The sequence below is a fragment of the Dermacentor albipictus genome, chromosome 3 (genome assembly GCF_038994185.2).
Source record: "Dermacentor albipictus isolate Rhodes 1998 colony chromosome 3, USDA_Dalb.pri_finalv2, whole genome shotgun sequence".
In the NCBI taxonomy this organism is placed as follows: domain Eukaryota; kingdom Metazoa; phylum Arthropoda; class Arachnida; order Ixodida; family Ixodidae; genus Dermacentor; species Dermacentor albipictus.
This window is the reverse complement of record NC_091823.1, coordinates 162,484,731-162,501,342: the sequence shown is the minus strand read 5'-3', so window position 1 is coordinate 162,501,342 and position 16,612 is coordinate 162,484,731. Positions and strand designations below refer to the sequence as shown.

The window sequence follows — 16,612 nt, the reverse complement described above, 5'->3', positions numbered from 1 at the left end:
ATTGGCAACGTGACCAGAACTATCAAGATATCTTTTTTCAAAACGGTAAATGAAGTAGTCTTACCACGGGGGGAAAATGACATAAAAGCATTTACTTAGCAGAAATTTATAGAAAACTGTACTCAAGTGGGGTATACACTTGCCAGGTTTCATCCAGTCCTTAGTGGATGTTTGTCGCTTCTGTATAAAGTTCTGAGCTGCCACTAACGACGTCATCTCACCTGCTGACCTTAAAAATGCTTCTGTGCCTTCGTGCTTCTGGAAAAAGTTTACTAGGGAGTTCAAGAAGGCATCTGCTGCCTCACTGGTCATCGGCGCAGGCTCCGACCTAGCGAAAGTACCAATGACCGCTTGGCAAAGCAACGCCACCTACAGAAAAGTCTTGGTGACGGTGAGCGAGGTGGGGAATGAGAAACGAGGCAAAGTGTCGTGGAGCAGGAAGGTAGGCAGAGGTGCGCTGGGTTGGCCTCCTCTAGCAATTGATAGAGATTATGTTTGCGATACGGACGGTGCCAGGTTCGTCTCGCGATACCATCGTCCTTCCGCGCCGAACGCTATGTGGTGAGTGTGCGACGGTGAGCCATCATCATCATCAGCCTGGTTACGCCCACTGCAGGGCAAAGGCCTCTCCCATACTTCTCCAACTACCCCGGTCATGTACTAATTGTGGCCAAGTTGTCCCTGCAAACTTCTTAAACTCATCCACCCACCTAACTTTTTGCCACCCCCTGCTACGCTTCCCTTCTCTTGGAATCCAGTCCGTAACACTTAATGACCATCGGTTATCTTCCCTCCTCATTACATACCCTGCAAATTTCTTTTTCTTGATTGCAACTAAGATGTCAATACCTCGCGTTTGTTCCCTCACCCAATCTGCTCTTTTCTTATGCCTCAACGTTACACCCATCATTCTTCTTTCCATAGCTCGTTGCGTCGTCCTCAATTTAGGTAGAACCCTTTTCGTAAGCCTCCAGGTTTCTACCCGTATGTGAGTACAGGTGAGACATAGCTGTTATACACTTTTCTCTTGAGGGATAATGGCAACCTGCTGTTCAAGATCTGAGAATGCCTGCCAAACGCACTCCCACCCATTCTTATTCTTCTGATTATTTCAGTCTCATGATCCGGATCCGCCGTCACTACCTGCCATAAGTAGATGTATTTCCTTACCACTTCCAGTGCCTCGATACCTATTGTAAACTGCTGTTTTCTTCCAAGACTGTTAAGCATTACTTTAGTTTTCTGCAGACTACTATTTAGACCCACTCTTCTGCTTTGCCTCTCCAGGTCAGTGAGCATGCATTGCAATTGGTCCTCTGAGTTACTAAGCGAGGCAATATCATCAGCAAATCACAAGTTACTAAGGTATTCTTCATTAACTCTTATCCCCAATCCTTCCCAATGCAGGTCTCTGAATACGTCCTGTAAACACGCTGTGAATAGCATTGGAGAGGTCGTATCTCCCTGCCTGACGCCTTTCTTTATTATGATTTTGTTAGTTCCTTTATGGAGGACTACGGTGGCTGTGGAGCCGCTATGGATACCTTTCAGTATTTTTACATACGGTTCGTCCACACCCTGATTTCGTAATGCCTCCCTGACTGCTGAGGTTTCGACTCAATCAAACGCTTTCTCGTAATCAATGAAAGCTATATATAAGGGTCGGTTATATTCCGCACATTTCCCTATGACCTGATTGATAGTGTGAATATGATCTATTGTTGAGTAGCCTTTACGGAATCCTGCCTGGTTCTTTGGTTGACAGAAGTCTAAGGTGTTCCTTATTCTATTTACGATTACCTTAGTAAATACTTTGTAGGCAAAGGACAGTAAGCTGATCGGTCTATAATTTTTGAAGCCTTTGGCGTCCCTTTTCTTATGGATTAGGATTATGTTAGCGCGCTTCCAAGATTCCGCTATGTTCGAGGTCATGAAGCATTGCGTATAAAGGGTGGCCAGCTTTTCTAGAACAATCTGCCCACCATCCTTCAACAAATCTGCTGTTACCTGATCCTCCCCAGCAGCCTTCGCCCTTTGCTCCCAAGGGTTTCTTTACTTCTTCGGGCGTTACTTGTGAATGTCAAATTCCTCTAGAATATTTTCTCTTCCGTTATCGTCGTGGGTGCCACTGGTACTGTATAAATATCTGTAGAACTCCTCAGCCACTTCAACTATCTCATCCTTATTAGTAAGGATATTGCCGGATTTGTCTCTTAACGCATACATCTGATTCTTGCCAATTGATAGTTTCTTCTTCGCTGCATTTAGGCTTCCTTTGTTCCTGAGACCATGTTCAATTCTATCCATACTATACTTCCTTATATCTGCTGTCTTACGCTTGTTTACTAATTTGGAAATTTCTGCCAGTTCTATTCTAGCTGTAGGGTTAGAAGCTTTCATACATTGGCATTTCTTGATCATATCTTTCGTCTCCTGCCATAGCTTAGTGGTATCCTGTCTAACAAAGTTACCACCGACTCCTTTTGCACACTCCTTAATAGTACCCATAATATTGTCGTTCATTGCTTCAACGCTAAAGTCCTCTTCCTGAGTTAAGGCCGAATACCTGTTCTGTTAAGGGATAAGAAAAGAGCAGATTGGGTCAAGGAACAAACGCGAGTTAATGACATCTTAGTTGAAATCAAGAAAAAGAAATGGGCAGGGCATGTAATGAGGAGGGAAGATAACTGATGGTCATTAAGGGTTACGGACTGGATTCCAAGGGAAGGGAAGCGTAGCAGGAGGCGGCAGAAAGTTAGGGCGCAGATGAGACTAAGAAGTTTGCAGGGACGAAATGGCCACAATTAGTACATGACCGAGGTAGTTGGAGAAGTATGGAAGTGGCCTTTGCCCTGCAGTGGGCGTAACCAGGCTGATGGTGATGATGAGGGCCTGTTCTGTAGCTTGATCCGGAATTCCTCTATTTTCCCTCTTACCGCTAACTCATTGATCGGCTTCTTATGTACCAGTTTCTTCCGTACCCTCCTCAAGTCCGGGCTAATTCGAGTTCTTACCATCCTATGGTCACTGCAGCGCACCTTACCGAGGTAGTCGGAGAAGTATGGGAGAGCCATTTGCCCTGCAGTGGGCGTAACCAGGCTGATGGTGATGATGATGGCCTGTTCTGTAGCTTGATCCGGAATTCCTCTATTTTCCCTCTTACCGCTAAATCATTGATATGCTTCTTATGTACCAGTTTTTTCCGTTCCCTCCTCAAGCCTAGGATAATTCGAGTTCTTACCATCCTATGGTCACTGCAGCGCACCTTGCCGAGCACGTCCACGTCCGGTATGATGACAAGGTTAGCGCAGAGTATAAGGCCCATTTCATTTCTAGTCTCGCCATTCGGGCTCCTCAACGTCCACTTTCAGCTATCCCGCTTGCGGAAGAAGGTATTCATTATTTGCATATTATTTTGTTCTGCAAACTATACTAATAGCTCTGCCCTGTTATTCCTAGAGCCTATGCCATACTTTCCCACTGACTAAATTGTCTCCAGCCGGCTTCTTGCCTGCCCTGGCATTGATGTCGCCCATCAGTATAGTGTATTTTGTTTTGAATTTACCCATCGCAGATTTCACGTCTTCATAGAAGCTTTCGACTTCCTGAGCTTCATGACTGTATTTAGAGGCGTAGACCTGTACGACCTTCAATTTTTACCTGTTATTAAGTTTCACAACCAGACTTGCCAACCTCCCGTTAATGTCGTAGAATTCCTGCATGTTACCAGCTATATCCTTATTAATCAGGGGTGCGATCGGAGATGGTTGTTCGGCGCATTCGTTCGGTTACCGGCGCGCGCGTTCGGCCTACTCCAAGCCGTCGTCGCCAGCCGCGGGGCGCGGCCACGTTTTTGGTGACGTAAAAATGACGACACGCTCCTGTCAATCATCCGCCCACCGAGCATTTCGTCTGCTAGGCGCCGAACCCAACGGGAGCTGGGAAATTTGGAGCGATCATACGGCTTCGCATGGCGCGCCTGGTGGATTCGATTGGATCCAATTGGCGGCTGCGGCATGGCACGTTTGGATCCCATCCATAGTTTAATTCGAGAAAATGTCGCTTCCGTTGGGAACTTAGGTTGTTGGGCTAGCGTTTTTAGAGGAAGGAGGAGAGCGGGTGGCGGCGCGAAACGCGTTTGAATAAAGGCGGAAAGTGAATTCCGGCGTCGTTTTTGTTTCTCGAAAGAAATAATTATTTGGTTGTACAGCGAAATAGACCCCATCATCGGTGCCAGCGAGCCACTGGAATGTTGTCGCTGCCTCTTGAAAAGTGCGCCACTCTTCCCGTCGTTTCTTTTTTTCTTCTCACTGTGCGCGACACCACCTAGGGACGATGCAAAGAAACTAATAGTTATAAATTGCGGTACTAATATTTGAAAACGTGTTTGGGCTTGAGAAGAAAAATTACATTTTTTTAGATTAAGATTTCATTCATTTGGAAGACGAGAAAGATTTCGCATTGTAATATACTGTCCGCAAGCAGACGACAAACGACAGAAGTAAACTTCCGGGGAGGTCAACGCTTCCTGATTGGCTGCTCTCTCCGCCCCGTTGTCACAAATTTTGCATACTGCCACTCAGTGGCATTGCAGCAACCGAACAGAACGCGTATCGAGCAAAATATCTCCGATCGCGCCCAAGGAATTCGACTCCTAGTTCTCAAATCCCCTGTAAGCCCCTGTAGCCCAGGACGTGCTTGCTTTTTAGCACTGTATGGGCTTCTTTTCTCCGCCTAACTTCAGTTAGCCCTATTATATCCCATATACTGCCCTCTAATAGCACTGCTAGACTCGCCTCACCAGATAACGTTCTAGCGTTAAACTTTGCAAGGTTCATATTCTAATGGCGGCCTTTTCGGACACAGGTATTCTTAGCACCCTCTGCTGCATCACAGGTCTCACCCGCTGCCGTGGACAGTTGCTTCACAGCTGCATGGGACCGAGGGCTGGGGTTTGATTGTTGTATTCATATGGGGGGTTATGACGAAGTACTGCACCAGGGTAGCCAATTCCTCTGGTGGAGGGAGTGAGTTACCAGTTCTGGCCACCAATATCAGGCCGCACTCCCGGCCTGTTTGAGCAATTTTATCAACACGAGAGTTTTTTTTTATTCCGGTGAAAAATTGCGCGGCACCGGGATTCGAACCATGGTCCCCTTACACGCGAGGCGGATACTCTACCTCTAAGCCACCGCTGCACCTGCGGTGAGCGAACGATGGCGGCTAAATCTCGCGTGCACAAGGGGGGAAAGAGGGGAGGAATCGTGCCGTCTTCCTTCGCGCGGGGGAGGGGAGAGAGGGGCCGTCGTACTTCGGCCACGCGCGGTCGCGTGGGCTTTAAGCGGGAGACACACGGTCCGATCGGGCGTCCGACGCGCCGGAATCGAGGTGTTTTGCCGTGCCGAAGCGCCGGATCGGGGCGACAAACCGGGCCGCTTTTCATCGTTTGACGCGTCCAACAACCGCACCGTCGTTTGGCCGCAGCCAATGACAGCGCGGCTAGCATGTGACGATGTTTTCTCCACAGAGCCGGCGCCAGCGGGCGGTTTCTCGCCGTATTTTCGTTTTCCTTGAATGCTGCAGTTTGTTTCCGACCCGAAATAATTACCAGTTCACTAAAATTATCTCGAACATGTGCTTGTTCTGCAAAGCAGCGCCTAGTGCACTAGTATTAAGCTAGTGGCGAGAAAGACAGCCGCGATACGAGGGCATTTCGGTGGCAAACAGCACACACCGGCCATCTGAGCGCGGCTGCTCGCTTCACTTGCACGTTTGCCCTTCGCAACGACTACGTCGAGTAAGCCAAATGTATTTCATTACGGGCGATGTAAGTGCAAAGTGTTAATCGTTTTGGCAAAAATAAGCACTCTTCGACGACCTCAGGCTGTATTGCAAGCGCCGTCGGCAACAGCGTCCGCCTAGCTAAGCCTACCAACCCTCTCGCTGGCAGTCAGTGGAGCCGTCAGTGGAGAACTCGTCGTCATGAAGTGTTCTGGAGCATAATTTCAACGCGACAGCGCTAAGGAGCTCGTGTCGCAGAAAAGCCGGTGTCGTCGGCGTTGGCCGTGAGCGAAAAATGGCGGAAGGGAATTCATATATAAAAAACTTGTAAGATGGGCTGGGTCGGAATCGAACCAGGGTCTCCGGAGTGTGAGACGGAGACGCTACCACTCAGCCATGAATTCGATGGTTCAAAGCCGTACAAAAGCGCCTCTAGTGAATGCGGTGTTGCCTTAGAAACGTGCCGCAGAATGTTATACTGCGGTGTAAATTACAGAAGTTGCAGTTAAACACGTAGCGAAGTACGTTTCCGCTACATTTATTTTGCGCTTGGTGCACACGCAGAGCCATCTTGTGGCAAACACAGAAGACCCCCTCCTCGCAATGTACGGTGCTCCCTCGATAGGTGGCGCGCCACTCGCCCTCTTCTGCCCTTCGTCTCGTTTGAGCGCATTGGGGCCGCGCGAGGCTAGGTGCGAGAATGCCCCAATACCCTTGCGTTTAATAAGTGTCTCGATCTCTCCTTTTCCAACTTCCAGCGTGCGTCACTGGAACCCTCGTGTTTAGGCGACGCGGCCCCTCTTTCCGCTCACAGCGCGATACCTAGGTGCAGCGTCCGATGTACGACGCCTCTGATGTGATCGCTGCGCTGTGGCGCGCCTGGTGGGAAGCATCCCCTGCGATGTGTGCCGTGATGCTGGCGAGGAGTCGTGCATCTGCGTGGTGCTCCCAAGCGAGATAGAGGACGTTCCCACCGAGGCGTCAGCCCCGTGATCGCGTCCGCCTTCATGGCATGTCGCGGCCCGGCTGTCCATGCCGATCACGACGTTTGGCTCGCGTGATTGTTTCTCCCTCCGAGACACCGAGTTATTTGGTTCGTTCCGCTTGCTCAGGCGCACGTTTCGTCTTAGTGTGACTCAAGATCATTCCGAGCGAATGAGTGGGCGGTGCGAACGGTGTGCGATAACGCTGTCGCGTTCCAGTCTTGAAGGCGAAGCTTAAGCGTCCTCCAAGTTTTTACTCAGAGTGTTCGCGTAAAGCGAAGCAGTCTTGTGCAGAGTTGTTTATATTGCGTTTCTCGATGTAGATGTCAAGTCATCGGAGCGTACAAGCTGGGGGCTGGATCTGGGCTGAACTTACGCGCCGCTCGATCGTTCAGATGCACGCACCGTGTGGCCCAAATCGTCGTATGCCGCATGGCTTGCTGGAGCATGCAGCGCTGTACGTCGGATCGGACGCCGAATCGTACCGTGTCCGTGTGTCTTCTCGTTTACCTTGAAAGTGATCTGGTTTGGGGGCACAGTGTAGGTGGGGTGATGGCTCATAGCTCTGCTTGCGCTGTTTTCTCGGCACTCAGTTTGCGCTGATGTGATAGACAGCACGAAGGTCACTTCGCTTGCTGCTGCTGCCGCGAGTTCTCTCGCCAGCGTTTTGACAACGATCATCCGCAGTCATAGAGTGTGATGTGTTCATGTTTGGCTGTGCGTACTGACACCATGCTTGTCGAATGAGTAAGCGAATGTTTAAAAGGGGGCGTACTACTGCGGCTGCTGCTGCATATGCCGCAGCCGCGCGAGCCCTGTCGTGAATACGGTTTGCGCTGCGCACAGAAGGCCGATAGCTTCGTGTGCGTTGTAGCACCCATACGCTTGTGTGTCACCCACGTTTACGAAGTGAAACGTCACCGCAACTTTCTTTTGTTTCCTTCTCTTGTTTCGCCTCTGTCGATGGGTGACGTGCACCACAGGCCCTGCAGCCTCCAGGACCGGTAGCGGTGGCGGTCACTCCGAATGTTCGTTTTAACCGGGATACGTCTGATACGGTTCGTTTCAAGCGGATTCTTTCGCACTGAGTCTATAAAAAACCAAACAAACGTTCCTATGTTGTTCGTCATATGAGAGAATTCAGCTTAACCAAGTTCGTCTTAATGAGAGCTCACTGTCTTTACTTTTCCGAACTAAAGATACGCTATAGAGTTAGTGAAAGTCCATCAAATCCCTTTATTAGAACAAGCAGAAGTTCACGCAACGTAGGCAACATGCTAACGTTTGCTGTACGGGACTTCTATTTCAGTTGACAAGAAGTTAGAAATCAGTAACCGTGAGGTACTTACCCCTGTAAGCACAAGCCGCCGCAGCACTTCGCCTTCTCCTCAGCGATGCCACCATCGTCCTGTGGTTTCGATGCGGTATGTAGCGTTCCACGCTGGCTGTGCGCACGTAGCCTGTGCCGAGATGAATGTGACATCAGAACAAGTAAGGTTATCTCATTCCTAAAACTGGTACACTACAGTCGAACTCGAACACAAAGAACACGGACCAAGCGAATCATATATCACTCCATATCGAACGCACAATTCTCACTGATTGATAACCATATTAAACAGCGCCCTGATAATGAACTGCACATTAGATATACATGGAACTCAGGGTTTCCACGGCTAGCGACAACGCCCTGCGAGAAGCGTGTCCAAGAGAAACGCTATCGAGACGACACGTGGTCGCTTCGTTGATAACACCTTCTGCTGTGACGAGGAGCCGCCTTGCCCGATGCCTTATACATTATAGGACGCCCTCTCTTTTGTGGATGCGCTGAGTCAGCACTGTGCCGACAATGAGGGAAGTGGACCGCACGAGGTTGATAGAACCTCGCGCATCGGAAGCGCTCTTCTTGGTAGTGTTGAGGTGCACTTTAGGGAACTCGGAAATCGTATTATCCATGTCGTGGGTATTTTTGACTTCTGAGTTCTTTACTGGATAACGCAACCTATGATTTGCTCACACAGATGCATCGTTCTCTGTAGCCATCTGGGCTGCCTCGCTCGATTGCTTCGTTGCTTCATTTTGTCCCTGGATACACCTAATCCCTACATAATGAACGCATTCATGTGAACGAGGAGACTGCCAGTAATCACATGTTCAGCGCTGAGGATTGATATTGTCGCGCCGCAACAATCTCAAATGGTTGGAGCGGCAAGTCGTGCGACAATTTTTCATATATTCGCGGTTTTCATTCACGCTTGGAAAAACACTCTTATGTAGCACGTATTGAGTAACATGAAGCTGCATGGGAAGTTTTTCATGTTGCTCTACAATTTTCTCGTTGACACTTTTCACCTAATTATAATAAATTAGAAGTTCATTAGGTAATTCAGACTAATTATGAACACGGTCCGAGTATGTCCAAGCTACGAGAACCAACATTACGTTGGTTCCGTCCAGGTACGTGGCATTTGCACATTTATAAATCTTGGCGCATGATAGTTGGAAGTACACACATGCGCGGAACTAGTTACACGAAGCCAATTTCTTGCGAGATAGGAAAAGAACCAACGAAAACCAAGAAACGAGAGAGTGAAAGTTTGGACAATCACAGACGCCCGCTGTGCATGCTTCAACCTTCCAAGCATCTGAGTTCTTTACTGGATAACGCAACCTATGATTTGCACACGCAGATGCATCGTTCTCTGTAGCCATCTGGGCGGCCTCGCTCATTACACGCGTTTGCTCATCCTAACAAGCACAAATCACTCTGGATCGCTGAAATTGTGCGGTATACACACACGTGCTAGCCTGCAGAGCAAGAAAGTCTTCCTTTCCATTTTGTACATCATTAGCGTGCTCCCACAAGTTTCTATTGAGGCATCTGCCCATCTGGCCCACGTGGCGTGTCTTTTCGCGCTAGTTACTGTCATTATGAACCGTCGACAAGCCCAGGTAGCCACCTTGCTAAGTTCCCGAGAAAGAACATCAAGACAAAGAATTGAAGCTTTCATTTCGGAACCTGGGGCCAGTCAAGCTGCTTTTTCCGCAGCTTTCTCCCCTTGTTTTTCCGTCACAACCACGTACCTCCTTGATTGTAAAAACAAATAAATAAATCAAATAAAAAAAAATATTTACAAGTGCACAAGCGCGCCTTCTCTTTCGCTAAGCGACAACGAAATCGTCTTCCTGAAAATAACTTTGTAATACGCATGTTTTTTTATCTGCCGTCATTCCACCGGCTTCGTACCGGTGTGTCCACCGATGGCGTACAGGTGGCCGTCAAGCACAGCGACAGGGACGAAGGCGTGCGCCACATGCATTGAGTCGCAGTGCTCCCAATCGCCAGTCACAGTGTCGAAGCCGTCCACGGTGCGCAGGTAGGTGTCACCCGTCGTGCAGCCGCCCACCACGTAGATGCGCGTACCGAGCAGTGCCACGCCGTGGTACACCCTGCGACGCGCCCGCAGTTAGACAGATAGATAGATAGATAGATAGATAGATAGATAGATAGATAGATAGATAGATAGATAGATAGATAGATAGATAGATAGATAGATAGATAGATAGATAGATAGATAGATAGATAGATAGATAGATAGATAAACTTTATTAAAAGAATAATCTGAAAAATCGCTAATGGTCGGGGCCCCTAGTCCAGGACTCCGCTGGCTCTTGCCATCTTCTCAGCTCTCTGTATCAGCTTGAGCTGGTCGTCAAGGACCGAGCTGGACAGCAGTGCCTCCCATTGCTCCCTCGTGGTGTTCGTGTCGGCGCGTTCTATGTTGTGTAGTGTGCACTCCCACGTAATGTGGCGTAGGGTTGGTGTGGCCTCACACCACGGGCATTCGTCCCTATAGGCTTTGACAAAGGCTGGTCCACCAGCCGAGACGTCAGTGAAATATACTCTGCTAATTCAACGAACGTCGTGCTGTTTTTCTTCAATATATATATAGAGAGAGAAGCCAACAAACACTGACACCAAGGACAACATAGCGGAAAATACTTGTGCTTAATAAATGGAACGAAGAAACGATAAATTTATGGAAATTAAAGTGGATGAAAAAACAACTTGCCGCAGGTGGGAACCGAACCCACAGCCTTCGCATTTCGCGTGCGATGCTCTACCAATTGAGCTACCGTGGCGCTGTTTCCTCATCCACTTTCTTGGGTATTTACGTGTACTGGTAGAACCCTGGGAGTGTTAGCCAGCGCCACCACTCACAGACCTTGGCGGCGGACGTGGAACGTCCTTGTTGCCGCAGGCGTCACGAGAACGTCGGTTAACCCCCTTTCTTCTCGTTTATATATATATATATATATATATATATATATATATATATATATATATATATATATATATATATATATATATATACGAGATAATGTTGTGCGCAATAACAACAAGAAAGACAGCGTAAATTTAGCGATACCACACACGTGGCAAACAGTGCAGAAGTGAATCGTTCGTTTACTCAATATTACTATGTAAACCACTTGAAATGAACAAAAAATAAAGAAGAATAAGGCACTTCGCGACAGTACATTCAGGGTGCAGGCTAAGCGCACTGCTCAGTAGTCGTCATAGCAAGCGCGATGAATGATCTGGGCTTTTATTGGCATGTGTACAGTCGGACTATGGACATTATGTGACCCAGAATTGATACACAGCGAAAAAAAGAGGGAAAGAATAATAGAGGGTTCCTAACGAAGGCTGCGTATCATGGCATACATAAGGAGTCACGGCTAATGTCAAGGATGCTTAGTAGGCACGCTGGTTTTCGTTCGCGTGCCTGTGCTTACGTTAATGCCAGATGGAACGGTGTTGAACTTATAGATTAGCCAAAACTCGCGGACTTCGCGATCGTGATGGGAATGAAAGCCTGATTCAAGTAGATTGGCCCTGAGTTTTGCGAAAGAATGCCCTGGTAAGTGATTATGTCTTAATAATGGTAGGTTAGGAAGCGTATTAGCATGCGATCTGTGGTTATTAAAGCATATTTTCTACAGCTGCGCATCGTCCACGTTACTTCCAGTCCATGTTTCCCACGTGGTAACGGCATAACTGAAAGGGCCATAAAAGAAGCAAAAGAACTGCTCAAGAAGTCAGGATTTGCAACGCTGGTACGTTGGTTCTACCATGCCTTGATAGAGTGGAGGAATATACTAAGGAATGACCGCCAAAGATCACCCGCACAACGACTCATGAGCCGTCAGAAAAGGACTAAACTGTCAGTACAACATTGCCACCTGAAGGCCCAAGCCGTGCCAGCCGAAATTGCCGGAAAGCGACTGGCCGAAATACGACCTAAAAACACGTCGTCTGCAACAGAACTACGTGAAATCTACCAGATATCTGCAGTGGCTCTACGGTGACCCTTTACGATACGACACACAGGACATGGGCACCAGCAATCACCATAGGCCTTGTAAGTACACCACGCTCTTGCGTCATCGCAACAGAGAATGGACGGCATGTACGACGCACGAAATAACACCTCAGATCAAGAGGATAGGTTTTCTCCTAGCAGACCAAGAGTGCGACAGCGACCCCTCATTCCTCCTCTCAACCATGCATCACCGAGCAACAAGCAGCTCAAGAAGCGCTCCATAGAAGCATACGACAGCCTAGAGAGCCGCAGCGCTATCCTCTCCCAGAACGCTGAACCTTGACGGTTAGACGGGTGCTGTGCAAATTGAATTGTTATTTAGTTGCAGATTCTTCATTTGTGTTGTCTTTTGTTTGTTTCCAGGAACCACGCACCTAGCTAGTAGACGCTTACTTTCCAGCTTGATCTAGCTAAGGCTAGCTGAGGCCACAGCTAGTACCCGTCTTTTGTAAGCTGTACTCTAGACCTCTACAAGCCAGCTGGTAGCTTTGCTAATGCTGCCTCCACTTACGGCTAGTAGCCACCTTGGTAAGCACCGCTGTAACTGCGGCGTAGACATTAAATGTCCAGGCCCTTTTCGGCTTCACAGGTGCTATAGTTAAATATACTTACTATGTCTACGGTCCAGAAAGGTTGAGTCCCTATTTTACATGTCACTACAAAAGCACAAGAAAGGTGACGACCACAGTAAAATTTTGACTTCGTGTCCGTGTCTTTCTTGTGCCATTTCCCAACCTAATGAGCTGCTCTGAAGCCCTTGATTTCATGCCACTGTAATATTGAGCAAATATCACAGTGATAATTATTTAAAGAATTAATATATACAGTGAAACAGTTAAAATAATTTTTGTCAATACATGGCACCAGTATCGAAATAGTTATTCCAAGATTCACTAAGAAATTTATTTGTCCTCTATATATTTTTGTGCCACACCTTCCTCGGAAACTGTAAAACAACTGTTTTTGCCTGAGCTCGTGCAAATATAAGCATTTCCTGGGATCAAGTGGGGTCAGGACTAAAAACCTTATAGTGTAGCAAAGTTGGTAATGGAACATTATCAGAGGTTTTCATGCAAAGCGTGACATCTGCCGCTACGCATGTGTAGCAGAACAAACAACTTTTCATTATGCCCCTTTATTTTTAGGAATTTACTATATAGCCTAAAGAATCGTAGCAGTTCAGCGTAAGCACAAACTGAACAAAATGCATTGCAGTCCACTCATTTTGTTCAGCCATTATCAAGGTTGAAACACCGTGTCTGTAAATAGTTGTATGTTTTCAGAGTCAGAAGGGTCATTGTTTTGTGATAGTAGTGAATCAGTATTAGCATACTATACCATGCATGCCGGCTATAGCACTGCATTTAATAAGCATGTCTGTCTGAATTATTGCACAAATGTATGATTCTATACCCCTTGTTCCAATGGACATGAGTAGGTTTAACTGTAGGTGCATTATATGTGCCAGTAGACTTGCACTGGTATGAACATGGGTGGATCTATATGGAAAAAGCACGTATACCATTCCACGACCGAACACAGGCAATAAATACCGCTATCACCTCAGGTAAGCTGCACTATAAACGGTTGCAAGCAGTTCTAATAGCAGCAGAACTGAGTGCAAGTGTGTGGAGAGTGTATTTTAAGGAAGACAAAGCTTGCAGAAAGGCTGTTTCCTGTCTCTACAGAGACACAACCTTCCATAATGGCTCATAGATGCATGCTTACAGGAGCAGTAAAAAATGCAGTTTATCTTTTAAATACAAGTGCGATTCAGTATGGTTGCTATGAATATGACTAATACAGTGGGTACTTAGTAAAGGCAACTTAGCCTTGTTTGCTAAAAAGCCTTGTTTTGCCTAAATAACGGCTGCAAAAACTATACCATTGTCACATCACCCGCACAAAATTGATTTGTGTTGCTTTCAGAAGTTACCAGTTTGAATTACAACTATGGCTGGCCTATCCAAAAAAGCTCGTTGTGGGCCCAGGAGCCATGTTTTGATAAGGAGGTCTACCATTTCTGCTAACCGGAAAGGCTTGATTTTTAACCTGGAATGATTTTTGCAAACTTTCACGGACAACTCGACCTCCCATGCACAGTGGCGTAGATACAGGGGGGGGGGGGGGGGGAGGCGTGGGCCCCGGGTGCAAGGGGCCAGTGGGGAGGGGGGTCATATACGTCTGAAGACACCCGGAACTTGTTGATATCCTCGCCTTCCTTGATTACAGCCGGAGGGGGAGGGGGGTGACAGAAGACCTATGGGCCCCGGGTGCCAGACAACCTAGCTACGCCACTGCCCATTCATAAAGTCGGTTGATGATATCACTGCTGCAGAACTTCCTTCTTCGTGCCACATCGGGGGCAAATGTAGCTGTTTACGCAGGGGGGGGGGGGGTGCGGTGACAGAAGACCTATGGACCCCGGGTGCCAGACGACCTAGCTACACCACTGCCCATGCATAAAGTCGGTCGATGATATTACAGCTGCAGAACTTCGTTCTTCGTGCCACATCGGGGGAAAATGTAGCTGTTTACGGAGGCATTGGCGGGCTCAATGGTTTATAGTATTCTGGACGAGTCCAAACAAGAGATCAACAAAATGAAACAAATGTCTATCAGAATTATTACTCTATTAAAATCAATTATTGCACCTAGAGAAATTGGTTAAAGGAGTACTGACAGAAAAAATTTTTGCCCCACTTTTGTGGTAGGGCAGTTGCCGACATCACAATTATGGCATGAAGCTTCAATTGGTTGAGCAGCACAGATATTATTGCATCAGATTTTATGCAGCTAGTTTAATTAAAATGCACTCCAAGTGAAGTACCATTTTATACGTGAAGCAGGAGAATGTACACATCACCGAAACCATAGTTGGAATTCCCACGGTGTCACGAACAACTCAAGCACCGAGCAGTTGGCACAGTGCAGTAGTCGACGGTGACATAATGACCTTGTCACTATAAGCCTTCAAATTAACCCTTCCAATTGCGCGCTTCTTTTTGAAATACAGAGGACTTTCTCTCCTGTTATCCAGTCGAGTGTTGAATGATCTGGTTTCGCAGCATGCTCATAGTTTGTGTGTATAGATCAGTTGTTTCTCATACCATGAGATTGCGAAGTCGAGTATTGGTGACATGCATAAGCTTCTGTTTCACGTACAAAACCACACCATCGTTCTCATGTTTTGAGCTGTCACACTAAAATGTAATGCATTATGTAATATATTTCTGCATAATTAAACAAGTAATTGAGCATCTATAGCACAATTACTGAGTTTGAGTTGGCAGGTAGCCATTCTTCGCACAAAGCAAGACAAAGATTTTGTAGTATACTTAAAAAAAATTAAGTACTCTCTCGTCAGAACAAATAATGACAAACAACCTAATCATCTTGGTTTTGATGTCAAATTCCCATTAGATATTGTAAACTACAGAATAGAAAGGTCCATTTTCTTACTGACAGATACCACAACATAAAGCTCCCTTTCCTGAAGCTGACAGCACGTAAAATTGCAATTTGGCAAGCTCGAGTTCATACTTGTATTTATACCTAAATTAAAAAGCCAGAGGTGCACCACGAATAGTTACAAGCATGGCTCTTACATATATACCAGAAAACACAGTGAGAATTCTATGTAATTAAGGTTGTAAAATGCACCGTCTTTGCCTCCGAGTCGCAGGTAACGCTCAAATAGAAGTTTCTTCAGCCAGTCTGCCACTGTTATGATAAAGTGTGGCGGCATATTAACTCACGCTAGGTCGCTCCTAGCCACCTCTGAAATTCAGAAAACATTGATCAGCAGATGCGCAATCGATCACAACTGATCACCTGGTAGCACAAACGACTATGTAAGTTAGCATAATAAAGCAATAGCAGATTGTCTATTGAAGCTTTAAGCTGCACTGGCCTATGTAAACTGATGAAATGTGATAGCTTACTCTTCAGCAAACAAAATAGACCTAGTTTTAACCATGTTTCCTGTCTCAAATCTATTGTCATTGCTTTCCCTCTGCAGCCAAATTAACCCTACATCTCTTCAAGCTCACATTAAATGACAGCTATGAATCGCTCCATTCAAGGTTTTCCTCTTACAGTGAAAAAATAGAATGTTATACGAACAGTGAACATGCAATGCGATCTCCAAATGAAGACAGGTGCTCCGAAAAAAAAAAAGAGATTCATATTTTGTTAGAAAAAGATGCAGCCTACACATTGAATGCACACTACTCTGCGACAACACAGCAAGTGGCACAGATGTCTTGAAAGTCACATTGGATAGTGCAGTGCAGAATTAATTCAGCAAAAACTGAATAAATCCTAACTGACGCTAAGGTATTTTACACAAAAAAGAATTTTAGATAAGTTATACACGTTCAACCAACACAATACATGCAACAGTAATTTAAAGTTCACCATCATTTGCAGATAGGCTTTTTACATTTCGCATAGTAACAA

At 46.6% G+C, this 16,612-nt stretch overlaps 1 protein-coding gene across 3 annotated transcripts in view; it reads right to left on the bottom strand.

Moving 5' to 3' along the window:
• The window catches only part of LOC135905211 (kelch-like protein 10), a 54,755-nt gene that overhangs the window by 13,469 nt on the left and 24,674 nt on the right, over nt 1-16,612 (bottom strand). For all 3 annotated transcript variants that reach the window (XM_065436227.2, XM_065436228.2, XM_065436226.2), the window contains exons 6-7: nt 10,012-10,214; nt 8,114-8,224 (exon numbers count right to left, since the gene is read on the bottom strand). In XM_065436227.2, coding sequence (XP_065292299.1) covers nt 8,114-8,224; nt 10,012-10,214 — 314 coding nt within the window. The remainder of the gene's footprint in view (nt 1-8,113; nt 8,225-10,011; nt 10,215-16,612) is intronic.